This window comes from Chaetodon auriga, chromosome 13 (assembly GCF_051107435.1).
Source record: "Chaetodon auriga isolate fChaAug3 chromosome 13, fChaAug3.hap1, whole genome shotgun sequence".
NCBI classification, from domain to species: Eukaryota; Metazoa; Chordata; class Actinopteri; order Chaetodontiformes; family Chaetodontidae; genus Chaetodon; species Chaetodon auriga.
Window position 1 is genome coordinate 623,469 of NC_135086.1, and position 27,998 is coordinate 651,466.

The 27,998-nt window shown below is 45.1% G+C and overlaps 1 protein-coding gene across 3 annotated transcripts; it reads right to left on the reverse strand.

Annotated features, from left to right (window-relative positions):
* Positions 1-27,998, reverse strand: LOC143330078 (bone morphogenetic protein receptor type-2-like). Of its 3 annotated transcripts, XR_013077929.1 has the most exons (20): positions 27,750-27,998; positions 25,733-25,895; positions 20,407-20,592; positions 20,090-20,299; positions 19,561-19,668; positions 19,356-19,447; positions 18,789-19,022; positions 17,615-17,729; positions 13,997-14,157; positions 13,755-13,902; positions 12,524-12,660; positions 11,843-11,979; positions 11,565-11,763; positions 11,357-11,456; positions 10,872-10,951; positions 10,655-10,777; positions 10,294-10,500; positions 5,863-7,000; positions 2,435-4,683; positions 1-2,368 (listed from the first exon to the last, which is right to left on the reverse strand). XR_013077929.1 is itself a non-coding variant. In XM_076746259.1 (19 exons), the coding sequence occupies exons 2-19, from the start codon at positions 25,803-25,805 to the stop codon at positions 4,361-4,363; spliced, it is 3,753 nt and encodes a 1,250-aa protein (XP_076602374.1). In that variant the 5' UTR covers positions 25,806-25,895; positions 27,750-27,998; the 3' UTR covers positions 1-4,360. The 3 variants fall into 3 exon arrangements, 2 of the variants coding, with proteins under 2 accessions (XP_076602374.1, XP_076602373.1); XM_076746259.1 differs by having other exon boundaries at positions 1-4,683; positions 10,673-10,777; XM_076746258.1 differs by having other exon boundaries at positions 1-4,683.

Genomic DNA, 27,998 nt, shown 5'->3' on the forward strand with positions numbered 1-27,998 from the left:
GTGATGAATCCTCTGCACTTTATTCAATGAAAAACTTAAGATTGTGATATTTTTAGGATGTTTTTCATGTATGGAATAACAACATGAAACACTTGTATGATCCACCAAAACTGACCAATTATCTGAAGGACTGCTCAACATGCTTTGTGTGAGTACTGTGTGTTAACCATAAGGACTGTTATCTTTGAGCTTGCAGAATACAACACTAACAGTATACAGCAGTGGTAATTGGTCCCATATGAAAGTATAGAAGGTGTAATAATGTATACAGAGTATTTACACTATTGAAAGGTTGAAACTACCATACATGAATGCACATGGATAACCAAAGACATAGACAATATATTTGACAACAGACAGGGAAATGCAAATATCCCAGAATAATCAGGAACCAGAGGGATACAGCAGTTAAACTAGAGTGAAATATCAGGTCTTTTATCAACAATATACACTTCTAGCCGTGGCAGAGACTCCGCATCCTGCATTTGTACTGCATGTGTACTGTCTAAAATATTATACAGTAACTAGGATATGATCAGGCTGAGTTTAAAAAACATATCTACAGTTTATGAGCTTCTGACAGCTAAAGACACATCAGAAATAATGTTTTTAGTGATTTGATATTTCATGCAAGAGGCTAAATGTAGTAACAGATGACATGTAGGCATAGATTCTATTCACTGAGCATTATGATAACTATAAACTACAGTAAATGACTTTAAAGGGATAACCCACCAGTGTATGACGCTTTCTGGCACATTCTCAGTACAGTGTTTGCATCACCAACATGAAAGTTCACCCTGAACTGATTCTATTTGTCTTCACCCTGAACCAGTCAGCAGAAAGCTAAATGTGTGCTCACAGTCAAGACACAACAAATGTTAGAGGAAATGTGACTGAATATTAAGTGAAAGCAAAGATAGGCGTGGATGCAAATATGCCTGAATTGAGGCAAAAAGCCATCAGAGCTGAAAATGTTTCCACTTCAGTTAAAAAAATCACACTTATTCCAAATCTGTGACTCAGTGAAAATGGACGAAAATGTCAAAAAATGTCTGACAACGAGATTTGAAGTGAAAACAAAAGGGACTCCATAAAACTATGGCTAGTCCATGTGATCAGAGGGGGGGTAACACTGTTAAGCTGGACATATTTTCTAGTCATGATGGTCAATCAGCTGAGTCAGCAGTAAAGAGTAAAAGTCTAAAAATTATCTCTGTTTGAAGGTACAGTTAGGGGTTAGCCATCCTGTAGGTTTAGTCTTAGAGTTAAGGCAAAGATTAGGTTGATAAACAACTTTTTAGGTTATGGATTTGTTAGCTTATCCAAAAAGAAGGTACACGACACTGTGTGTGAATTTCATACCAAGTTTTTAAGGAGTCCCAAGCACAAACACGCTCGTTGTACATTGCAAGTTAAAATCTGTGATGTCATATATTGACTGTTTGGGGGTGAATGAAGACTACAAAAACACTCTGGCGGGCTAAATTCACCTGAATGATGTGAGGTGAAAATTTGTTCCACATTCAGTCTGAACACACATGAAGTTCTCAAATCATTCTGAGATACCGTGAAATAGTGAGACACTTCATAAACCAGAGCAAGCTAAACCAGGGCTAGCTAAACCAGAGTAAGCTAAACAGCTAGCTAAACAAAAACTAGCTAACAACCAGGCCCACATTCTGTGTGTGGGAACTAATTGTTTGACCTATTATCTATTGAATAAAATTCATTGAGGTTATTCTTGGTTGCAGAAAATAGTTAGCATCCTGGAACTGGTGTATAGCATTCTGCTTTTACAGTTAGCCTCCTGAACTAGTGTACAGTTAGCTCTGGGCCAGATAACATCAGCCTTCACAAATTTCATGTAAAACGAATCATTCCCAGCACACATCCATATGTACACATATCTAAAAACGTAGAAACAGTACAAAATACAAAAACAACAACAACAAAAAAAATACATTTTTGAAGGCATCTTAAAATGCAATAAAGTATGACAATATGTGGTTGTTTACAGTGTGGTTGGGAAGAGGACAGAGAAAACTGCATTATTTTTAACCTTAATACCTTAACAAGAAAAGCTATTCTGAAATTTACAGAAAACAACTAAAGTGCATGAGGTTTACTAAATGTTAAAAACTTAAAGGAGCTGTTACGGGTGTGATAACAATTTGTTTAATCGGTCCAAGGTGCTTTCACCACCACCACCACTTTCTTTAGTTTGAAAAATGTCACCACAAAGTCTACTCGGAAAATCTGACAATGAAAACATTTTCCACTACAGCTACTACCACTAAATGCATACCTTGTGAATAATAAAATATAGCGTCTCTCATACACTGACCATCACTTGCTTACATTTAACCTAAACTTAAAGTACTAATTTTCAGCATCTATAACACCTGCTGGATGGCAAAAACGTTGGACCAACTTATATTATGATATGCTAAAATAAAGTGCTGCAGATCCTTTATAAACTGAATTTACTAGACCAGCGGTGCATGTTGGCAACCCCAAGTGTCAAGAGGTAAGAACTGCTGCTTTCGAGGGCTGGATTATGATGAGAAGACGTCTGCAGGTTTACAGAAAAGTCCAAAGCAGAGCATCTTTAATTCACAATTTGAGTTACTTTTCAACATAACAATTGTTCGACCATCAGATCAGCATTTAGTCTGAAGCTCTGTCCTAAATCTACAATCAAAATCCCACTAACTCTGGGTGGACTCGGGACTAACACAATACAACATGTAAATAAGACAGCTTTGGAGTTGTTCAAAGGCCTATTTTGTCCACTGGATGAAATTTGTTCTTCACCTTCTTTCTTCTGACAGTTCAGACAGGTTTTCCTCTCTCTTGATCTTCTGCTCATCTTTAAATAACAAGAAAAAAGTGAGCGCCTCATTTTACATTAGTGTTGTATGGGTACCTGAGGAGGTTGTACGTGGCCAAAGTCACACAGGTCACAAGGCTGATGGTTTGATGAACTCGGGAGCAACGTGGCTTATTTCTCCTTCCATTTCTTCTCCTATCTCCAAATGTTCTTTTGCTTTCCAACTTCCTCCATCCTTCCAGCTCTAACACGGCCATCACAGCAGACCTCACAAGGAAGTTAAGACTACTTCATAAAAGAAAGTGCAAATTAGAAGAATAAAGATCCTCCATCAAGAATGCTTTTGTCAATCTGTTGATAAATCTGAGCCAAAGACATTTTCAACAGGAGGAGGCATCATAAGCTGACTGCATAGCAAGGATAAAGGTTCAAAGCAAAAATCCTTCTTCAAATCATACAAAACACTGTAAGACACAAGAAACGCAAATACAACGAAGAATTTTCTAAAATAGTGTCACTCATATTAGTGTAATTGCACGAGGTCTCCTTTATACGATTTGCTAGTTCTCTAAATAACACTAACTTTGTTTAAAGTGCTTACAAAGTATGACTACGAACTTGACTCAATCTGACGATTAGCCATTGGACACTTCTACGAGCCACAAGATGAGTCATAGCAGGAGTCCAAATATCAACCAGAAAGGATCTTCCTTAGCTTCACTATTAACTTAAAGACATTTTGAAGCCTTGGTAAATTTCAGTCCTCATGTAGGATCGAGGCCATATTCACAAGCAACTGACCATGTCCACTATCGACAAGACTTGTTGCAACAGGGACCGACAAGAAGCAAGGGAATCCCCTCAGTTCACCAGCTGGACAAAACAGGACAAATATTTGGGTTCTGAAGGCCACATCTACGAGCCACAGGTGAGCCTGTTGGACCAAAGTCTACCAGAAACAAACTTCACAAAATCACCAGCAGAGATTTTTCAGCTCCTGGGCAATATTGTTACTGCGATACCAAGGCCACACACATTATGAACTGACCACACCCACAACCACAAGCCTCGTCACACTCATTGAGAAGTTACAGAATCCCCACAGTTTACCACCAACACAAGTACATTTTGAACATCTTGGGCATTTGCGCTACACAGGCAGGGTCAAAGCTGAAAGTCCAATGTCAACTTGTCACGGAACTGAGCCCATCGGCAGCAATCCCTCAAAAAGAGTCCAGCTGAATCAAGGAAGGATGTACCAAGAAATCTGAATCCCAACTCTCTGTTCTGAAATTTTATAAACAGCTCCTGTAATCTGTTTGATCTCATGTTTTGTGACTTCTGTTCAAAAACTCTTTACTGCGGGTCATTTCCTGTGCCTCTGATTTCGTGTTATGTCAGTTCAGTGCTTGGGAGGCTGATGCAGCAGACAGTAACCTTGATTTTCCACAACAAAAGAGAAGGAAGACAAAGAAGTGAAAAATGAATCTGATCTGCTTTAAGAAAAGAAAACTTAAATAAGCAATTTTAGAAGCAGGTCATTCCATCAGGCTCGGAGGTTGTGGTTGCTGTGGCTCCACCTCCAACCAAAAAGACAGCCATGCTGGATTTTGACTGATTGATTTTGGGGATGCCGATATTTCCTGCTCCATGAGGACCAGAAGTGAAATGGGCCTGGCTGCTGCTACTACCACTGTTGTTGAACTCTAAGTCCAGGTCGAGAGCTGTATCCGTGGAAACGACCCATGAGGCTGGACGCCATTTTTTCAGGGTGTATGGAGTCTTGACGCGACGTTTTATTTTCTCTCCTGAAGCACTCAGACTGCCATTCTCTATCAGAGAAACATCATCTAAGGGGAAGAGCAAAAAAACATTAGAAAATGAATGCCTGTATTCATACCCATCGATAATTAAAACTACAGGTAGATTGTATGAGCGGTGTCAAAACCATAATGTTTTAGGAGCTTGTACTGTTTCACACTCTCTATGCCACTGAATGCAAACTTAGTATTGTAACTTTATGGTACTTTTGCCCTATTTGAAGTGGAGCCAAACTCAGAGGTTAAAATTAATTTGGGCGTCCTTTCTAAATATGTGGTGTCAGACGGTGGCATCGTCACTACTTGCGGGGCTAGCTGGTGTGCCACTGTGGCTGCAGAGGTAACTGGGAACATGATGGCTTGCTGGGAATAACTAGCCAGGTACAATAGACCCTAATTGGCTTGGTTGCTAATTTATATTTGTATAATCAAATGTCACAGCTGTCTGCAGACCATGCTGCATCTCTTTTGTGAGCAGATTAGACCGCTAGACTTTAACATCTGCAATTGGTAACTGGCACAAATTTGCTGTTCATTGTATGGATCTGTGCAGATATACTTTGCTTCTGTGTGGGACTGCACTGATCATGGCAATTTCAATTTCAATTTCTTGTCTAAGATTGCTGGTCTGACTGAGCCCACACAGAGCCTTGACACACCAGGCCATTGTGCACCACTCGTCCAATGTTAGGAATCTGTAGCTGACATTTGGTGAAGGTCTGTATGATGTGTCCAGCACCATTGGTACTTGTAACATTTATTGGTTTTTCCATCCACCAATTTGGTCCAGAGCAAGACATCTAGGCCTTTGCACAAGTTTGACTACAAAACTGGATATTCATGGTCCTTGGAGGATGATTCCTAATGATGATTCCTCTTGAACAGGTGTAATTTTTCCTTAAACACAAGGGAAGACTTCCTGAGAAGACAGGAAGAAGCAGTATCACTGTCGCATATGGTAACTGCAGTTTTAAAGACCGTCAGACCCTTCACTGAATTGTGAGGACAGCTGAGAGGATCATATGAAATTAATGAAAACATAGGAAGCAGCATTTCTTTCCTAGGAACAACATCTTTGACCTTGACTAATATCTTTGAATTGGAGTTCAACATTTAAAATTTTGAACCTAGTATTTTGACCCCTGTTCAACTGAAGGAATAGCACTGCACTAGAAAACGAAAGTAATTCAGCATTTCATCTTGGCTCACCTGATGAGATGCATGATGAAGACAGATCCAGGGAACAAGGACGCTCAGGCCTCTTGACTTTGGCCAGTCTCATCTGGGTCTGCAACAGACCTGGAGTTTGTGGATCTAAGGTTGGACTTTGTGGAGCTGAAACTTCTGGGACTGCAGCATCTGCAAGAGCTGCGGTTTCTAAATCTTGAGATTCCAAAGCTGTAGCTTGTGGGACAGGATTTTCTGATGCTGGGACCACCAAAGGTGAAGCTTTTCGATTCACAACTGGAGCTTCTGGATCTGAGGGTTTTGGGACTTGAATTTCTGGATCTCTGCACTCTGGGATAAGTGCAGAGGCAATAGAATGGACCAGATCAGCCTTTGGGCCTCTGGTAGATTGAGTGGTCAATAGTGGCTCTGCAAAAGGGGCTCTCGGCACACATGGGCCTGGACCTGAGCCTTGACCTCTATCTTGGCCAGTGCAAGGGTCCTGTAGTGTTTGGACATGGCCAGATGTAGTGCTTCCTGCTGGAGCAGAAAGCAGAATTTTATTTTCCAGATTTGAACCTGAAGCATTAGCAGGGGATCCACTGCTGCGCTGACTTGCCAGGTGTGGCTCAGATTTAGTACTGTTGATGCCCCTTCCCTCACTGACCTCTAAGCCAATCATCCTTTCAGGTTCAACCTCTAAACCTTGGATCTTGACATCTGACCCCAACGCTATCTTATTGTTGTTGTTGTTGGAGTTTGAGCCTCGTCCCGACAGGATGTTTCCAGGTCGTGACTGATGATGATGGTGAGGATGAGGGATGGGTTCGCTCTCAGCAGGTGGCTGTTCCCTTCTCAGCAGTGGTTCATGCTCATCAGGACTGGAGTTGAGCAGGTTCATACAGTTGTCCTCTCCTCCGGCTATCCCTCTCACCATCTTGTCGTCGTCCTCCAGCTGCGGCCCTGCCAAATTGGTTCGACCACCTCCTAAAATTCCATTTGTCACCAGGGTGGGGGCACCCGCACTGTAGCCATTGGCAACAACCATTATTGGGTGGATTTTGGTCCCAGTTGCAGTACTGCCTCTCATGCTGGTGTTGTTAGTCACCGTGGTGACCAGGTGGGGCTCTACAGCCGTGGCAACTGTTACCGTGTTCATTTTAGCAACACCTGTTTCCACCTGAAATACAGTACATTCTGAATTAGTGATACAATTAAACTAACAATTTCATAATAATCTTCTGCTTCAGACTTACACAGTGAGGACTTGAACTTGATCAATTGGTTGGTTAACAGGATCAGCCAATGTAACCCCTTGACTCACCAAAATTTTAGGCTACAGATGGCTGTATAGTAGTTTGATCTTGTTTCACAATTGTATTTGACAACCCACGCTAAAGATTCCATGCTTGAGAATCAGAATATCAGAATAACATCTTCAAGGTCATAACACGTAACCTGCTGAGATTTCATTGGATGAGAAATATTCCATAATTCTTTTGAGTCTTGATTCACTTCAGTGATCTGAATCTGTCTGAAGTGGAGCGAGTGTAACGCTGTGTTCCCACCGAACGCGATGAAAGCGATTTAATCGCGCGTCAAATGAAATCGCGTCGCGCTACACGCTCCGGTTTTGATGCTGGTCCAATATGCAAAAAAACGCCTTGTCGCAGCATCGCGTCGCGCAACGAGCGCGCCCAAACAACAACATTTCTTCCGCCATTCATTCTCTCGTCGACCATGGCTGAGATAACCACCATCGCTAACCACCATAGTCCATACACCTCGCTCACGCTCACCCAGGCCTGGTCTGTCTTGTTCCTGACCCTGTAGAGGGGACAGGAACTGTCACACAGCTCTGGGTGAGCGGTGACGGCAACAATTATCTGCTCCTCCATTGTTTCTGGCGGTTTGATTTGCGCGGCGAGGGAACACCAGGACGTCGGTACGCCAGCACGTCGTTGACGATCTTAACGCTGATAGGCTGTCGCGGCGCGTCTTCATGCGAATTCGCCGCAAAAGTTCAATTATTTCAACTCGAGCGATGAAGCGATGGCGCGACGCGATGGGAGCGATTTTCGCGGCCAGCGCGTCCATCGCGCCGCACAATCGCGTCCAGCGCATCGCCCGGCGCGATGACGCCTCAAATCGCATCTTTATGGCAAGCCGTTCCTGCCAGAAATACGCCACATTCAGTCACGTTTCAACTTCATTACGGCGTAAAAAACGCCTTTTTTTCAGATTTTACGCCGTTTTTTACGCCGTAATGCGCAAAAAGAACGCCGCTTTTTACGCCGTAATGAAGTCCTCCAAGAACGCGTGTAAAAAACGCCGTTTTGCGCATCAAAACGCGCGTAAAATACGCGCGTTTGTGCGCACCATAACGCGCGTAAAAAACGGCGTTTTCCTAGTATGATAATAATCTCCACCCTTCTTTTCTCTCAGCCACTGAACTTGAAGCGTCTGCGCCCAATCGCTGATCAAGACAAGCAGACCAAATCAGTTCAGCACAGATCACATTCCATAAATTAACTTCGTCGTCCTCTCCCTTATTTATTTATTTATTTATTTATTGGTCAACGCTTCTATGTTATTGTTGATTTTCATTTTCTTGGTCAATGCTTCTATGTTGTTGATTTTCACTGGTTTACTCCCTGGCCAATGAAGTGAAGAAGTGGTACAGTGGTTAGAGCTCTGGAGACACACACACGTATGTATATGTATATGCAGCCAAAATATATGTCTATATATCCTAACAATGCATGGAAGGGGAGTTTAAACAACGACAGAAATGAGAGGAAGTACAAGTACACACAGGCTTCTGCCACCATGTTTACTAACACAGGGCTGCAAAGTCAGTGGGTTTACATCCAAACAAATACATACAATACAAAGGATTCGAGTAATTAATGCCACTCGCACCTGTAAGCTAAAAGGTCTCTGTTTCAAAGTCCTGAGCTCTAACCACTGTACCACTTCTTCACTCCATTGGTCATGGAGTAAACCAGTGAAAATCAACAATAACATAGAAGCATTGACCAATAAATAAATAAATAAATAAATAAATAAGCATGGCAGAGGGCGACGAAGTTATTTTATGGAATGTGTTCCTGCCTATCACCCAAAACTACAAGAGAAACTACAAGGTAAGTCAGGACAAACTTTGCCACAAAGGAGATCTGTGCTGAACTGATTTGGTCTGCTTGTCTTGATCAGCGATTGGGCGCAGACGCTTCAAGTTCAGTGGCTGAGAGAAAAGAAGGGTGGAGATTATTATCATACTAGGAAAACGCCGTTTTTCACGCGCGTTATGGTGCGCACAAACGCGCGTATTTTACGCGCGTTTTGATGCGCAAAACGGCGTTTTTTACACGCGTTCTTGGAGGACTTCATTACGGCGTAAAAAGCGGCGTTCTTTTTGCGCATTACGGCGTAAAAAACGGCGTAAAATCTGAAAAAACGGCGTTTTTTACGCCGTAATGAAGTTGAAACGCGACTGAATGTGGCGTATTTCTGGCAGGAACGGCTTGCCATACATCTTTGCATTGACTTTGTATGTAATCTTGTCGCGCGATCTTGCGACATCGCGTTTGGTGGGAACACGGGGTAAGGATGCATAGGGATTAGACCCCAGTAACACCAGTAACTGGCTGAGCTTTGGTTCACTTCACGACAAGATTGGTTTGATTATTCCTGTTGTGATATAGTTTTATCAACAGTGGAGTATTTACTTCAGGTGATAGCACTGGATCTCATTTGCAGCGACAACTTTCTCAGAACAAAGATACATCTGCAGCACCGCCATCAGCGTTGCTACATTGACAGATAGCTCATTAGCTTGGAATCTAACTGAACTTTTTTTTAAAAAAATTTAGTTATTTTTTGGGGCTTTTAGGGCGGCAAATGAGCCGCAGGTGGGAGTTGAACCTGCAGCCACTGCAGAGGACTGACAGCCTTAATACATGGGGCACACAACTGAGCTATAGGGGCGCCCCCTACTGAACTTTAAGCAAAAGTAAGTGAAGTCGCTGCAAGATATTAATGGTATCACTTCCAAGACTTTGAAGGAGGTCACTGATGAGTTAGTGAGGCAGGATTCTAGTTTTAGTGGTGTAAAATGCATCAACTAGTGTAGAAAAGATCTCATTAGTTCTGGATTAAACAGGGAGCAAATTAACAGAACATCTTCTGGACTGTGAAAATTGGGCTGCAGAAACCAATACAGGCTGGGTCAAGTTGGAAAGGGGCATGCAGGATCCAGAGAGGTCCCACTTCCTTTGTGCAATCTTTTCACAACTTCAGTGGTCACCAGAGAAAAATGGATGCCACAGGGCTTTGGTACCACAATCTACCTGTGCCACTGTCTGGATAAGGTGAATACGTCTATAGAAAGTGACTGATTGGTAATTGGTGGTTTAATGAGATTTTGGATGGAGGACCAGTCTAACCAGATCAGATCATATCCTGCTGTACCTGTCTATGGTTTGACTTCAGCTTTCCCATCATAAGTCGAGAAGACGCTGAGGAGGTCTCCTTGGTTTTGGGGAGAAGGTGGAGGCTGGTGGGCCTCTGGAGCAGGTTCTGCTGTTTAGGGAGGGGGTGGATAGATGAGGGGGGAGAGGTTTCAACCCCACCAACAGCCCCCAGGTCACCCTGAAGAGTTAACGCTGACTTGCTTGCCTAGATGAACCACAGGAGCAGATTCTTTGTTACTACATACATTCAGTAGCAGCCACATAAGCTATTCAGTGAGGTTTTAGAGGTATTGAATCTCTGTAGCAAGTATCTTCAATAATAGTAATACCTCATTGGTGTGTAGTAACAGTAATGGTACCTCAGCAGTTTGTAGTACCTGATGGTAAAGCAGGTTGGTTGTTTGCTGCTCTGTTGAACCAAACTGTTTCTGTGACTGTTCCAGCAAGTTTTCATGAGAAGTTTCAATCAAGTTCTTATCAACCTGTAGAGACAGACACAGATGTTCAAACCATACCGGTCTGAAACTGGCTCATAGGGAGAAACTGCAAAAATAAGAACAAATGAAAACTAAAAACCTCTTTGGGGTCAAGTTTGGTGGCCTCCAAGTCTTCTTCTGTCAGCTGCAGGCAGACTGGGACACCGGTAACAGCACCACCTAGAGGACAGCAGGGACAGTTACAGCACTTACTGAGGACACGACCACAGTAGTTCACATAAATGTCAAAATGCTAATTACTTGCCAAATGTGTATCTGCTGGCTGTATTTAGATTGTTTACTTAAGTTTCCCCATCCACATCAAAATGCCACACCTAATTTTAGTCCAATGGTGGCGACATTTCTGTTAAAATCATGTTTCAAAGGCTGACAGGACGGGACGTTAGTATGAATGGAACGGTTAAAGCAAATATCTGAAGTTTCAAGATTTTCTAAATGCATGAGTTTAGTATTCGGGTGAGGGGTGCCGGTGGGTTGTGTGGGTAGTTGTTTCTTCTTTGCATTTGTAATGTGTTTTCTTCCACACCAGTATTAACGTGTGTCCAGAGACTGTGTATGACTTACCGGTGTGTTCAGACTCAGAGATGCTGCAGAGGATGCTGGCAGGTGCCTGGACAGTGGTGGCAGGCACACTGCTGTCTGAACTGGACGACCGAGCCTGACTCTGACAGACCGATTGAGAGAGAGAGAGAGAGAGAGAGAGAGAGAGAGAGAGAGAGGAATGAACATCATAAACTAACGTTTTTTGATTCCTCATTCATTGACCTTTTACCTGTGCCTGTTGCCGTTCATAGTTGATGGAGTTTCTGTTCTTTTCAGCACCTTCAGCTCCACTCGTGGTTGTCTTGACAACTGATGCTGGGTGGCTGTCTCCCTGGAGATTCTTGACCACGCCCACCTGCAAATCCTCAATGTAGGAAGAAGCAGAAGAACCCTGAACCTGAGGAGGCCAGCAGCCGTGAGACAGATTCCTGAGAGAGAGACCGAAATCAGGATCAGTCCTTTAGTTATTGTGTGTACACCTGTGGCTGTGTACTGCTCTGTGTATACCTGTGGTTGTGTATTGCAGTGTGTGTACTCAGCAGTGTGAGTTCAGACAGTCTCTCCTCTGCACACTGAGCGGTGAGTCGAGCTTCGGCGTCCTGATCCCAGCAGTCCTCCATCGTCTCCTTCAATGAACGCAATGCCTAAACACATACACAATTACACAAAGTCAGCAATGGAGCACTACCGTCGTCACCTCTGTCATGGAACACCTGTCTACTTATGTACTACAGCCCAAAATGAGTACATTTACAGCACTTTTCCTGAATGATTACAATGCAACGTACATGGTAATTCTCATTTTGTTCTATCACAATAAATTGAAAAATAAAACAAAAGGAATATTCTTTAATTGACCAGACACTACACAAACATTCTGCGGAACATTATTTTAACATGGAATGCAAAAACAGCCCAAAGACTGCTCTGCTTTGTCGCCTCTGGAGCAATGAGGTCTTTATGACATCATTTTTCTCAGACTCATTTTTCAGTCAGTTCTATCAAGGTTTTACCTGTTGGTCGGCTGCATCACTGCACATAAAGGAAAAAAATAGACTGGCCATGTTAAAATTAGATAAGCAGCGTGATGCACGGCTTCCGTGGTCAGTGTAGCAGCTCTGCAGCCGGCATGCTACAGCCGGTGTGTAACGCCGTCCATGCCCCATGTACTTTGGCTGTAATACTAACCAGGCTGTTCTCCTTCCAGGCTTCAGGGAATCTGGGTCTGAATTTCTCTCTGGCGACAAGGATCTGCATCTCCTCAAAGCTCGGATGATTCCCCAGCTCTGCCTGGAATGCCAGCTGGTACTCTGGTACTGCTTCACCTAAACACACATACACATCAGCTACATTATGCTATCACAGGCCCTGCTATTATCTGTAGAGTGTAGTCTGTCAGCATGACATCATGACCTGTGACCTGTTAGCTTTAGCCTCAATCTGTTAGCATGACATCATGACCTGGGACCACCAGAGGGCAGCAATGACTAGCATTCCTCCCTGTCAACTATACTATCTAGTCATTTAGTAAACAAGATGAATAAGACATTAAAGGCATTTATACATAAATAACACAATGATAGGGAGAAATGCTTAAAATGGAAACCCAAAAAACTAAACTAAAACCAAGAGAAACAAGGTGAGTCATTAAATTTGATTTATTTAACAGTGGGACAGGACTTAATGTGGGACAGGAGAGTGGTCCACAGCCTGGGAGCAGCTCAGCTACCTTCAGTTCTGAGCTCAGAATGAGGAGCTGAGAGGGCTGCTGGGAGCTCTGGCGCTTCAGGAAACGTGTACGACCAAACAGCAGACACAGAGCTGTACCTGTGCCCGCACAAGTGGTACCAGAGCCCGTCGTGGTGGTCAGGAGGCAGAAAGCTAAACTGCTGGCAGCAGACAGGAAATGACTGATGTGAAGCTGCGCTGAAGCCACGAACATCAATGACAAGAAAACAATGAGATCGACAGAAGATAGAGGAGGAGCTGAGTCAGAGAGACACCGACCAGGCCGCCATCTTCCTGCCGTGTACTGCAGCAGACATGTCCAGTCTCTGTCTGTCCTCTGTCCTTTATTTGTTCAGCTTTGTTGTCCTTCGCTGTTCTGTCTGTTCGTACAGACTCATTGTGTGTTCACATGTTGGCCAATACTGATTCTGGTTCATCCTTTCACTTCGAATGAAGAACTTTGACTTGTATCAGAGTATTTTCATGTTGTTTTATTGGTACTTTTACCTCAGTAAAATATCTGAGTGCTGCTTCCACCAGGCCACCGTTTCCTTTATATTCAGGAACAGATCTGACATGTTTATATATCATGAAAACTTCTGTCACGTATGATTTGACTCACTGTTATTTGTGTTATATGTACACTATGAAGTATGTTTGCTGTGTGTGTTGTGTTACGGTGTTGTGTCACCTGGGAACAGGTGTGAGCACCTCCTGAAGCTCTCCCAGTAGAGCAGACCCAGGGCGTAAACATCCACCTGCTTCAGAGCCGCCTCGCAGTCCCTGAGGTTCAGAGCTCCACCCAGAACCTCCGGAGCCATGTACCGCACCGTCCCCACCTGCAAACGCACACAGAAACACTTCCACCTCATCACCATCATCATCACCATCATCATCATCACCTCTCCGCCTGCCCCGGTCACATGACCTGACCTCAGATATGGCCATGGTGTCGTCATCTCCAGGGCAACAGGGTCGGCTTCCCGTCAGCCTCATGGACAGACCGAAGTCGGCGAGGACGCAGGACAGATCGGCTCGGACTAAAACGTTCCTGCTGGTCACGTCTCTGTGGGCCACGGCTGGTTTGTACTGGTCTGAGTGGAGACAGAGGACACACTGGTCTGGATCTGTCACAGAATCATCAGCTTCATTTCTTTAATAATCTGAAGAGTTTTAATGTTTGATCACCAGCAGAACTGATCTGTCTTCTTTCCAGACAGAAACAAGTGAAGAAACAATAAGGACACAATAAAATTCACCTCAGTCGATAACTGGAGCCAGTGGCTCTGAGGCCGCGAGGCCATGTGACTGAACGTAAAGTCAATTCAAAGACGTGGACGCGGATGAAGTCCAGACTCCGGCATGTTCTACGTCTGCTCCAGATAACGAGATGTTCATCTCATGATGTTGGTGTGAAAACTGTGTGTCGGTGGTGTTTCTGCTGTCCTTCATTTAGCAGCTCGTCAGCTGGATTTAGTGTGACTGCAGAGGAAACCAAAGACGCCGATCCCGTGGATGAGAGGGCAGCCAGCCAGCTGCTGTGAAGATGTGGTGCACATTTAAATGGAAGGTGAGCATTTTTTAAGCTGTGATCCTCAGTGAGTCACTGCTGATCAGCAGATTTAATGAGGAACAGCTGATCCACTGTCAGCAGCAACAAACTCCCAACAATAAATCTGACAGCCTGGATCTGACTACAGGCCTCTGAGGCACCACCAGGGGGAGCCGTCCCACGTGAAGCTGGACTTCCTGCTGAGTTTTAATGAGCAGCAGAGACCGTTAATTACCTTCATCATGAGCAGTGAGTCACTTTGGCCTTCAACATGTTTGACATTCAACAGCATCATTACTGGAAGCTCAGCAGATTTAAACAGGAACAGAGTCCAGTTTCAGCACGTCAGCAGCTGGGACACCAGACCAGTCCAGTCCAGACCAGTCCAGTCCAGTCCAGTCCAGTCCAGTCCAGTCCAGTTCAACTGAGCCTGAAACCAAAGTAAACTGGCAGCTGTTCCTGATCCATGTGGACTTCATGGTTTTAGACGCTTTTCAAAGGAAACACTGTGAACTTTAACCCCCAGCTGTGCTGCTGACATCGAGTAATAGGCGCCTGAAGAAGATTTTTATTTATATCTGAATATTTTTTACAAATACTTTATCTGAGACTTGGATGGAGCTTTACACGAGTCCAAGTGCAGTAAAAAGTGAATATTTTTCATGTTTTCTTTGACGGTGCATCCAGACGTCTTCCTATATACTTATCAACATCAGGGCTGCCACGATTAGTCAACTAGTCACGACTACGTCGACTGTCAAAATCATCGACGCATCGTTTATTTATTTATTTATTTAATTTTATTTTTGAAGCTTTGATTTTCTCTCAAAACTGCCGCTGTGCCCTCCGCTGCCTTGGCTGCCTTCTGTCCTTGACGCACATGCACAGTAGTGGTAATCGGCGTCAGCTGTGATGTCACCGGACTGCCTGACCGGTATCATGGTTACCCGGCAACGGAGCTCTAAAGTTTGGGGTCATTTTCACAAAACAGAAGACAAACATGTGCAATGCAAAACCTGCGAGGCAGAACTTGTCTTCCATGGCAGTACGACGGCGATGCACGAGCGCCTGAAAAGGAAGCACGTCGTCGTGGCTGGTTCACCTTCTGACGACGAAGAGGGACAGTCGTCTCGCTAAGCTAATTGGCAAGGTAGCCGCTAACATTACCGTAAACATTGAGCTACTTACTTACATTGATAGCTGTAAACGTTAACATTAACGACGACGATTTCATTAGCCTGACCACACATTGAAAAGAGAGCAAGCCTTTCTCCAGCACATGGAGATGCTAACTTTCCTGGCCATGAACAGGAGCCGTGTGTAGATTGGATTATACAGTCACAGTTGAATACAGCTGTGAGCACTGAGCACAAAATGCACTTTTGATATATTTGAGTGAGACCAAAACTTGATTTTTGTGGATAATGTCTTAGTTTCAGGTGCCTACCTCATTTGATTTTGTACTATTCAATACTTGAAAATGTAGCTGTGTTTCATGCCAGAGACAAATGAAGTATTTATTTTTGTGTCCTTATTTTACTCAGCTGCACTTTATGCTACATTTAAAGAATTGTTTGTTGCTACAAAGTTCATTAAAAGTTGAATGAACTATCATCTTAATTGTCTTTATTTTTAGTTAGCACATACCTTAAACACCTCAAGCTGGAAGCTAAAGATGTTATATAAGAGCAGCTGCATGCTGGTGTGATAAGCTGCAATTTACGTGTGCTCCGACTAGTCGACCAATCGCAAAAATAATCGTTTGTGGCAGCCTTAATCAACATGCATACATTTGGGCAGTTGTATATATATTTAAGGTATTTAACCTATTTTTTGGCCGTATTTGTCACTTCAAACTGTAATTTCTCTCTTAGAACTGAAATCCTTTAAACTCTGCTGTGATTGGCTCCATCTTCACATGGATGAAGAGAATGAGCCACTTCTGCTCAACTCAGACTGTCACTGGCCACTCTGGTTGATAGGCTTTGTATGGCAGACCGTGATTGGTCAAATGAGGTGTCATGTGACACCAGAGACTCCACAGAGGAACTGGAGACAGGGTTAGGGTCTATCTGTCTCCAGAAGCTCTAACAGTTAAAACAGGAGACGAGCTCATCGTCTGCTGGTGTGAAGGAGAAAACCTGTTTCTGTGGATTCTTCTCATGTTCTGGACTAACTGTCTTCACTGCAGTGCATGTCCCAGACCTTTGTGGATGCTTCAGATCGGTTGTTCAGAGTGGTTTCGATCTGTGGATCACTGAGACGTCAGCGGTGAGAAATGGCTGTTGGTGTGCTGTTGGTGTTTATTGAGCCTCCTGATGTGATTGGATCTTTAAGTGGTTTGAATCAGTCGATTCATGAGAATCTGAGCTTTCTGTTTAATGAGAATAAATGTGAAGAACGATAAAGAGCTAACTTCTGCTTTATCCCGCCGGTGGGTCGTCAGAACGCTGAGGGTCAAAGTTATTTTTAAAGCTTCAGCAGAGAAGCAGAAGGCTGGTCTGGGGTCAGCACTGAACTGGATCACAGAACATAAAACTGAGCAGACAAATCCCAGTTTGAAGCCGTCCAGTGGAGACATATCTGGAGGAAAATGATTACAGCAGTATTCTCCCATCATGCAACACTTTGGGAGAGTGAATAAAGTTTTAATCTTTTAATTCTCCCTATGAGGTCAGAACAGTTTCAGGTGTAAATTATACATGAGCTGACTTTATCTGCAGGAAAGATGAAAACATCTACACGATTATTTATTCTTCATCTCATCAATAAATCTGATTAAAAGACCAAAACGACGGTTCAGCGTCTCACAGCTGATTGATCTCTGAGCCTCACTGTTGTTCCTTCACCATGAACAGACACACATACAAACATGTGGACTCATCCGCCGCTGAAAATAGTCCCAGCAGATGCTCTTTGTCCTCCAGTTTGTCTGATAGAAACTACAGCGAGCAGCTGTTTGATGGAAGCACAGAATGAAATAATAAAGATGATGATACCTCCTCTGTAGAGCTCAGTGTGCAGGAAGGCGAGTCCTCTGGTGACACCGTGGGCCATCCTGCAGCAGGTAGACCAGTCCACAGTGTGGATAGACAGGTAGCGAGACAGGCAGCCCTGAGAGAGACAGACAGACTTGTTTCCTCTTTGTGTGGCACCAGAGGACGACGTAAGTTTGCTCATTCACACTGAAGAAAGTAAAACGTGTCAAATTGTTCATTCTTGAAATAGTGGATCTGAATCGGGATCAGTTTGAACTGAGGCACTAAAGTCTGTGTCCAGAGTGTCCGTTAAAGTCCTGGGACGAGTCAAACACCGTGTTTATTGACAAATGTGTGGACGTCTCGTCGTGTTGTGACACCTGAAGCGTGCGCGCTGAAAGGAGTTGAAGTAGAAGCTCAAAGACGATGAACTTTGATCTGAGTTTGTGATTCTGCTGCGTCCCCCAGGACAGACTCAACTCGCCGTGCCTTACCCATCATGCACTGCAAGGCCAGATCTCCTGCTCTCCGTAGGAATGGATGTAAGATACTGTCTGTGTGTGTGTGTGAGAGTGTGAACAGACATTTAAGCTAGTAATTACTGTCTGGCTGTGGGGGGGGGTATAAACAAAAAGCTAAACAAAAAAAAAAAGGCCTACAATTGTTTATGTCTAAGTTTGTGAATTTGTGTGTGTGTCTGCGTGCGTGCGTGCGTGCGTGCGTGCGTGGTCAGTGGCTCCAGACAGGAAGTAGGAGTGAAGGCGCCGTCTTCAGCACAATAACATCACTAATGGACGACGGACCTTCAGACCACCCTGACGTCTGCTGCCCCCCACAGGCTGCAGAGTTCATTACAGCCACAATAACCCAACACCCTCCTGATCAAACATCTGTCTGAACAGCAGTCCAGCTAAAATGTAGGTTTTGGATCATATTTCAGAAAAACATCAACAATAACCTCAAAGCACTTTGTTCAAAGTAGTATTCATGAAGTTCTTGAATACTTCTGACTCACAGACAGAAATAAATGGATATCTACATTTACAAAGATTTATCTGTTAGCCTCTAAAACTAGTTTTTGCAGAAGTTATGCTAGCTTCTGAAACAAAGTGACTTCCTGTTTATGTAGTCCATTGTGACTGGAAGACGACAGCTGACATGCACGTGAGCCCTGGTTGGTTATTCGGCGTCTTACATGTGGGTAGAACTCCAGGAGGATCAGGAACTCTGGTCGTCCATCGGCCGTCGTCCTCTCGTCGGCGGTCAGGAAGCGAGCGATGTTGTCGTGTTGCTGCAGCAGCGGCAGACAGTAGATGGATCGCTCGTTGGCAAAGTTCTGCCGATTGGCTGAAGTGAAGAGTTTCACAGCCACGCAGCGCTCGTTAAGACAGCCGCGAAACACTGTGCCGTAACGACCCCGGCCAATCAGCTGCCAGGAGGAAGGAGAGGGTGTGAGAGACAAGCAGAGAGACGGCCTTGTGGAGTTCCTCAGGAACGTCCTTTCACAAAAACAGGTGAAAAGATGTTAAATGTCCACATTAACTCTGAATTCAACTGGTCATTCTGTCTCGATGGCCCCGCCTCTTCTTAAAGGGACAGTCCACCAGTGTTTCATTTCCTCACAGTCAAACGACGTCTTCCGATCACGAGCCTTGTCAGGATGACGTCATGATGTCCTCAGGGTTTGTGATGGAGACTAACAATGTTTTTTCGTGTGTGTGTGTGTGTGTGTGTGTGTGTGTGTGTGTGTGTGTGTGTGTACCTCCAGTAGTTTCAGAGTATCCAGGTCGACAGCAGCGTCTGTGTTTGCTGCCTCCATCACATCCAGAGCCGACAGACTGTGTTTCTTCTTCCCTTAACACACACACACACACACACACACACACAGTTTGTATTCATTATCATTATTAATATTATTATTACTGTCCTGACTGTATGTGTGTGTGTGTGTGTGTGTGTGTGAACACCTCTCATCATTCGGTATCCCAGGAACAACGCTGTGATGACAATGGCTGCTATGGCAACGGTTACCAGGGCGATGAGCGCTGTCTCCTCCCGCCGCATTGGCTGGTGAGCTGTGGGTGATGATGACATGCGTGTTGGGTGAACACGAGGCTGAACGCCCACCGAGACGCGCTGTGACCGGTCTGTGACCTCGTGTCATCTGTAGCATAGATGCTACAGAACAAAGAGTACCAGGAACAAACGTGTGGTGGTTGTTTTGTTCACAGCACACCAACGCTCGAAAACAACGGAGAGCTGATGAACGTGGAGTACTTCCTGCTCACCTGCATGTTTCACGACTTCGTGTCTCCACAGCTGGACGAGCTCCTACATGCAGATCAACTGTGGACACTCTTGTTTTCTTAGCTAGCTGTTAGCTCGAGTGAAACAAACATCAACAACCTCTAAAAGTACAAAGTGTTTGAGCTGTGTCGCTAATGACGCAGCTCGTCTGATGTCATGTGATTGGTGAGCGCGGAGCGACCCCCTCACCTGTCTGCCTGTTGTCCCGCCCATCTGTCTTCATCGCCCTCAGGGCGGGGGTGTGGGCGGTGGGCGGGGCCTCGGTGAAGTTGGCGTTGCAGAGGTCTCGGCTGCAGCAGCAGAATCTGTAGCTGCCGTTCTGTATCTGAGAGGGCGTCGCTGTTACCAGGCAACGGTCGCCACGGCACTCCTGCTGGTTGCCAGTGTGAGTCCAGCAACCTGGACGACGGACAAAGACGTTTGGTTTGATCCGGACGTTCACACTCACAGTGTGTGTGTGTGTGTGTGTGTGTGTGTGTGTGTGTGTGTGTGCGCGTGTGTCTCACCTTGCTTGACCAGGTGTATTTCCCCGTCTGGTCTCTTTTCCCACAATCCATAACAGCGGGAGCCACGGCCGCAGCGAATCGTGCCGTTGTCTCGCACCGCTCCTCGCAGCTCATTGGTCAGCCCGCCGTGAGGCTCTGCCCCCTCCAGGTCCGTGAAGGCGCACTCTGTGTCCTCCAGCTGAAGCCCTGCAGGTGTGTTTCAGGTGAGACACAGACGACGTGAACTTAGCGACGATCAACGTGTGGACAATCGTCCTTTAACTCTGGACACTGGTCAAAGAGTCCCACTGTCTCACTGTCCGTCACCACGTCACCAGTCCTGGTCCTAATGTCGTGGCTGTGACGTCTTGACTGCAGACACAAAGCTTGGATGTGTCTCACTGGGCTCATTGAGTTCACTGATCAGTTATTGATCCGTTACTGATGCTTTAACTGTTCAAACTGTTGCTGTTGACCTTCGACCGGGGCGGTCTGGGACAAGAAGTCGGCCCTGGCGTTTTGGACCAGACCGCCCACCACATTCGATAACGCACACCTTTGTGCATTTGGCAGCGTTGGCTTGAAGAGCCAGTTTCTCTGCACCTCCTCTTCGTTTTCTCTCCATTTTCGAAGATCCTACAGATCACGTTACCGACTCAAAGGAGGGGAAGTGTTTCATGATATGATTGGGCGATATGAGCCCTGTCACGTGTCAGTGAAGAAACTAACCTATGGGCCGCAGACCAGTGTGTGTCAAGGGCCGGTCGGCGGTTACGAACAAACTCTTGCTCTGACTTTTTTTTTTTTTTTTTTTTTTTGCCGAATGCATTACGCCGGCAGGACCGAAGCGAAAGGGGTTGGTGGTCAATGATGTGATTGGACCAGCCCAATGTCAATCGGGCCGCTGATCAACGGTCTGGTAATATGGGCCGGTCAGACCAATATTTAAAAAAAAAAAAAGTGACCGACACTCAGCCCAAATAGCACGTCGGCCCACCGGGAAAATGCCCACTAAGCCAGATGGTCAGTCCGTCCCTGCCTTCGACCCCATGAGGTCAGAAAGACGAGCAAAGTGGTTTGAGTAAATCTTTATGTAACCATTGATGAGTGGTGAGCTTCTCACGGACGTCACTGATTGGTTCTGTTCTGTCATCAGACGTCATGTCTGAAAATACACCTTTTAGCTGTCTTTGGCAGGTGAACCTAAATGCTACATGTTCATATGATCGCTCACAAACCTTTAATGTCCATCAGATCAGAACGTTCACGTCTTCAAACATGTCCACGTCTGAATATCTAACAGCGTAAAGCTGCCAGAGCTCCCTTCACGAGGACACCTGGACCTACCTGCTTAAATAAAGGCTGAATAACAAAAGATGATATGAGATTTTGAGAAGCTCATAAATGGAAGCAGAGACTCAGAGATTTCATGAGATTTCTCTGATCCAGATCAGGTCTTCAGACACACACTGTACATGTGAACGAGGTCCAAGTAAAGTCAGCACACACACCAGCCTCACTGCCTCGATGAAGACTGACAGCGCTGCCTCAGGCTGCTGATGTCCTCCTATAAGACCGCTATTAGTCCAATGTCCCAACATCGCATCTAAAGACCTTCTCACGTCTCTCAGGCCGCTCGAGTTTGATGGAATCTGAAGGAAAGGTGACCTGCAGCGTGTCTGCGTGACCAGCAAACGTCCTGAAGACGAAGATTCATCAGTTTGTTTTGGAACTAATGAGGAAAATTCACCAATTCAGTGAAACCAAAGTAAACAAAAACTGATGGAAGTCAGTGAAAATGTTACTGCAGTAAAAGTATGTGAGTAGAAGGAAAAAAATGTACTATAAGTATTCAAAGTACTGCAGTCCCCTGTGTCTGTTGTCCTCTTGTCTCTGGTCTTTAGATCATTGTGTCTCTGTGTCTGTTGTCCTCTTGTCTCTGGTCTTTAGATCATTGTGTCTCTGTGTCTGTTGTCCTCTTGTCTCTGGTGTCTTTAGATCATTGTGTCTCTGTGTCTGTTGTCCTCTTGTCTCTGGTGTCTTTAGATCATTGTGTCTCTGTGTCTGTTGTCCTCTTGTCTCTGGTGTCTTTAGATCATTGTGTCTCTGTGTCTGTTGTCCTCTTGTCTCTGGTCTCTGTAGCTCATGGTGTCTCCTCATTCATGTCTCAGCAGGATGTCCCTGTTGGAGTTGGTTGAGGTGGAGCTCATTTTAACTCAAACTAATGACTCTTTTCATGCTAATAAGCTGGAATACACTGACTTTTTAGTCAATTGTGCTGAGAACTGTCTCTCATGTCATTCAACAAAGGCAGAGGAAATGCTGTTTGAGCTAGCTAGCTTGTTAGCAGTCAGTTAGCTTGTTATTGGGGTAGCGGCTGTGTTAGCGTCTGAAGCCGGTCTCTGTAGTGGAGCAGTTTACGGAGGCGCTTCACGTGGTGACACACAGCTAATAAGCTGCGACAGCTTCCTCCATTTAGACTCTAGCCGTTAACATCAGACCAGTTTGTACAAACCAGCTGAGTCACTTACTGAAAGATCTGAGGTTTCATGTTGCCATAGTAACAGCAGCTGCTGCTCAGCCCACGTCTTGGTTTGATGAACGACAACAAAGCAGATCGACGCCAAAGTGTGTCAGCAGCAGAGTAACACGCTGACGGAGCGCTGAGCTGTGATCAATACCAGCTGTTCAACGACGGCGTCACATGAAAACACATTCCCTCATCAGCTGGTGCCTGAGATCAACCTCACACCAGACCAGCAGACACACCGGATCAGGGCCATCCACCACATCCGTCCAAGGTCAGAACGTCTCTCAGCAGATGCTGTGGGGGCTGGACCTATGATTGTTTAATATTTTCACTTTCTCACTAAATTGTTTTTGTGAGTCTATCAGCACAAACACACTCCTAAAAACTTGTAAAATGCATAAAGAAAAGTGGATACTGAACTAGAAAAAGCTCTCAGGGCTCCACCAGACGGCATCAGTGCTCAACACCAAACCCACAGTTCAACTACCAACGATTGAGTCCTGATCTCTGCTAAAACTCCTCTTCAGGATCCAGGAAGTAAACAAAAATACTCAGTTTGAGACTCAATACAACAGTTGGCCAATGAAAATGAACCCAGGTAACCCCCTTCGCGGGTCCGCGGGTAGAGAGGCTGGAGCTGGAGGATGAGCCCTGAATGCGGCACAGTTATCGGCTCTGCTAGTTAATGCTAATGCTAGTGCCACAGAACCGCTAGCCACTGATCTGGTTTTGGCTCAGCAGCTGCTAACACAGAGCTCAAAGTCAGTCTGTCACCTTACCGTCAGCCAGAGGATTCAGCTGAGCTGGACTTTCAATCCAGTACAGACTACTTAGCTAACTGATGTTAGCATGAGGCTAACACGTTAAGTTTTATCATCACTAAACTGAAACAAGTTACAGCTGAAAAACTGGTTCTTTCAATTAGATGTTACTAAATATTTACACCCACTAACTGCTGGTGTAACTGTTAGCTAACTGAACCAAGCTAACGTTTAGAGACGGGTGTACGTAGATGCTACGTTAGCCGCTGCTGTTCATGTGTCGTGGTGGTCGATGGACGCTGCGCCTGTTAAAATCATCACAACTCAAGTTTCAACCAGTTTCTCAAGGACTCACCTCAGGACGATAATGAAACTCAACGAAAATAATCTAAAGGTTGATTCTGATTGAATCTGATTTTCTCTTACTGATGAATCACTTTGATAAAAATGATTTTTGTTCCTGTGACTTAACGCTCACAGATCAAATTCAGCATGTTGGTGAATAGTTTTATTAGAAGATCCAAAAATGTCGTCTTGTACCGATTACACGTGTCAGAAGCTGCTGCGAGAGGACGAAGACGCCTGAATGTGGTCGACCCGATGAACGCCGTTTAACGATGGTTCAGGCTGAAGATTTGGCATCATGTGACTTCCCTCCAGTTACCAGAAGTCATCCTGATCACATCCCTGAGTGAGTACAGGACGTCAGTTAGCTTAGCATAACGCTACAAAGATTCATCTTTCAGCATCGTTGGAAGTTAGCCGAGCTCATGATGCTACAGTCACTTCCTGTTCAATGGACAGCAGTTTCCTAGCAACAGATTAACACAGTTTTGATTGGTGGAGACGTTTCTTAAGTTTTAACGTCGTCCCCCGCTGACTGAAAAGTGAGTGAGAGCTCAGGAAGGACTGAAGGATCCAGGAGGATCCAGGAGTCCTGCAGACCTGAGCCTCCTGCACAGCTCTGTGAGGGGGGTCAGTGTCACCTCACAGGAATCTGACTGACCCCTCCCAGACTGAGCTGGAGCCAGGAGGAGTCTCAGTGTTTAGTCTACTGTGAACACACACACACACACACACACACACACACACACACACACACACACACTCTCCTTCCTCTCATTGTGTGTGTGTGTGTGTGTGTGTGTGTCTTATCAACTACATCACAACGAAAACACAAAAACTGATGCAGACTGGCTGACGACAGTGTGTGTGTGTGTGTGTGTGTGTGTGTGTGTGTGTGTGTGTGTGTCATGAGTTAATTGCAGGAACCTCTCATGAACAAACAGGAATGTGAGCCGAGTCGCTGATAATCTCAAAAAAAGCCTCAGAAAACAGAATCTGACATTCGTAGAAAAATGTTTACTGTTCTGTTAAATTTGGTTTGAGTGTCGACCAATCACAGCTCAGAGTTCATATTTCATATTTTTATAGAGTCTTAACTTTGTACAGTGGGTGAAACCCTGATTCTTAAAGTCTGGACTCTGTAACAGTTAAACCAGAATCAATCATCAATAATCAAACTGTTCACTGACAGCAGCTTCATGTGTTCATCTCCCTCATCCTTCATGTGTTCATCTCCCTCATCCTTCATGTGTTCATCTCCTTCATCCTTCATGTGTTCATCTCCTTCATCCTTCATGTGTTCACAAAGTGGTGAACTCTCTCCATCCTCTGTGATCCACTGAGTCTTTCCAGGACGCCCCTTTCACACCCAATCATGATGCTCTCACCTGTGACCAATCAGCCTGTTTACCTGTGGAATGTTCCAAACAGGTGTTTTTGGAGCGTTCCACATCGTTCAGTCTGTGAAACGTGTTGCTGCATCAGATTCACAATAAGAGATATTTACAGAAATCAATGAAGAACATGAAATATATTGACTCTGAGCCGATCTCAGGTCAGTTTGTGTCAGAGGATCAGATCAGCTGATCACATTCTGATTATTGATGTTTCACACAGAGTCCCAGCTTCTGTGACTGCTAAGCTAAGCTAAGCTAAGCTAACGCTGTGTCCTGTAAGAGTGAAGACATGACCTGACTGTGTGTGAACTGACCGGTGACAGCAGGAAGCAGCATGACACACAGACACACCGCGAACGCTGACGAAGCTCCAGGCACAGCCGCCATGTTGGATCCGCCTCACAGGTCTGAGTCCACGTAGACGTCACACACACACCGAGACACGGGCCAGCATCACTGATCCGGGGTCAGATTATCCTGAAGGAAACGAGACAAGATGTTCAGTCAACACAGAAACTCAGTGAAGGTTCAGTCAGATTCTATGACTCGTTTGGATGAAACGAGCTTAACGATGTGACTGGACCACCAGGCCCAGAGACCACCAGGCCCAGAGACCACCAGGCCCAGAGACCACCAAACCCAGAGACCACCAGGCCCAGAGACCACCAAACCCAGAACCCACCAGGCCCAGAGACCACCAAACCCAGAACCCACCAGGCCCAGAGACCACCAGGCCCAGAACACACCAGGCCCAGAGCCCACCAGGCCCAGAGACCACCAAACCCAGAACCCACCAGGCCTAGAGACCACCAGGCCCAGAGACCACCAAACCCAGAACCCACCAGGCCCAGAGACCACCAAACCCAGAACCCACCAGACCCAGAGACCACATGTAGTGTGAACATTAGCAGCTCATTCGTGTCTTGTCAGGTCTCAGAGGGACAGCGTGTCTGCTGTGAGTATTACTGTAGTATTTCTGCAGAATACTGTGTTTTAGACTGTAGGTACTATATGTGAAAATATGTTTGTGTTGGCATCAGCTGTCAGTTTGACACCTTTCACGCATGTCACGGGGGGTGTGGTTAGAGCAGTGATTGAATGAATGAAGGGGCATATATTCACCCGTTCACAGCGGCGGCGGATGGAGAGGGGGTGAGTAGGGAGAGTGTATTTTTTTGTTGACCGCATAATCTAACAGAAAACTAAGTATTCGAAGACCTGTCTCAGCTCTGCCTCGCTTAGCCTGTTTGTTCTCAGCGACCCCGACTTCTGTTTGGAGTCACTACATCGACGCAGAGGATCGAACCGTCCTTCAGGACTCGTACTCGTGTAGCGATGGTGCCGATGAGGTAACGATACCTCGCTGTGAATGAAGCTCAGCGTGTTTCACCTGCTGATTATTCAGGTCAGATTCAACAGAAACACGTCCGATTATCGACTGAAAAAGAAAAATACACTTCAGATAATCTCAGAATCTTCTCATTTGATTTAGACTCACATTCCATTTATTGATCTATTGGTTGATTCCTCCGTCGTTCAGCGGGCTGCAGGCCTGTTACTCTGACAAAATACACCAAAACTGTAATATTGATACATTTAGTATATATAATACGTATTCTAATAGATTCATATTTTTACAACATTTCTGTTGTAATTATAGTAAACAGTAAAACCACAGTGTCTTTATGTTTTCATGTATTTTATACCTCAAACTGTAACTGTGATGATGTCAGAGTATTGGACTAAATATTGATCAGCGGTGAATTTATTCTCAGACAGAACAAAAGAGCTTCTTGACTTCTGTGACAATTGTACTGAACAGGAAGTATTAGCATGGTATTAATACTCTTTATGGCGTACTGATGCATCAGTGGTGTGAAATATTTTAAACCAATAATCATCTTGTATTGATCAGCTGACCTCACTGTGTTTTATAATGTTCATGTCTGTGTGACCTTCATGATCCATCTGTGCCTCAGGAACACACCTGTACTACACCGGCATTGTCATCACACACACACACACACACACACACACACACACACACACACGGTACAACATCACACATGACACACGTGTGTGTGCTGTCACTAATCATATTCCAGGCTGTTATTGATCACCTGTGATGTTTGTCCGCAGGTAAATTTAACGGCAGAGCAGCTGAGGATGGAAGGGAGTGGCACACACGCAGACACACACACACACACACACACACACATGCATCGGTCAGTCACACGACCACACGTTAACGATGTGTGTGTGTGTGTGTGTGTGTGTGTGTGTGTGTGTGTGTGTGTGTGTGTGTGAGTGAGTGATAAAAACCGTTCTTACCGAGGAGGAAGACTCCGGCCGGCTCCGCAGGGGATGAAGCAGCCTGTCTGTCTTTCTGTCTGTCTCTCTGTATTCCAGGTCCGTTGTGATCCAGCTCAGTCCGGTTCGGTTGGTCCTGGTCCGGACTCTCTTCCTCAGGACCGATCCGGATCCAGCAGCAGGTTCGTTCAGCAGAATCAGAAAATCCGCAGAAATGAAGCTGCGCTCCGTTTCTCTGCGGCCACATCAGACTGTGAAGCGACTGAGACT

What these genes read in the sequence shown, in the direction of transcription:
- LOC143330078 (XM_076746258.1), bottom strand. Translation starts at nt 25,805, where the DNA reads ATGGCGGCTGTGCCTGGAGCTTCGTCAGCGTTCGCGGTGTGTCTGTGT. An exon ending in ATACTCTGAAACTACTGGAG is followed by an intron (nt 19,023 to 19,355) that starts GTACACACACAC and finishes TCCTCCTGGCAG; the next exon opens with CTGATTGGCCGGGGTCGTTA. An exon ending in GTGCTCACACCTGTTCCCAG is followed by an intron (nt 12,661 to 13,754) that starts GTGACACAACAC and finishes ATGTGTGTTTAG; the next exon opens with GTGAAGCAGTACCAGAGTAC.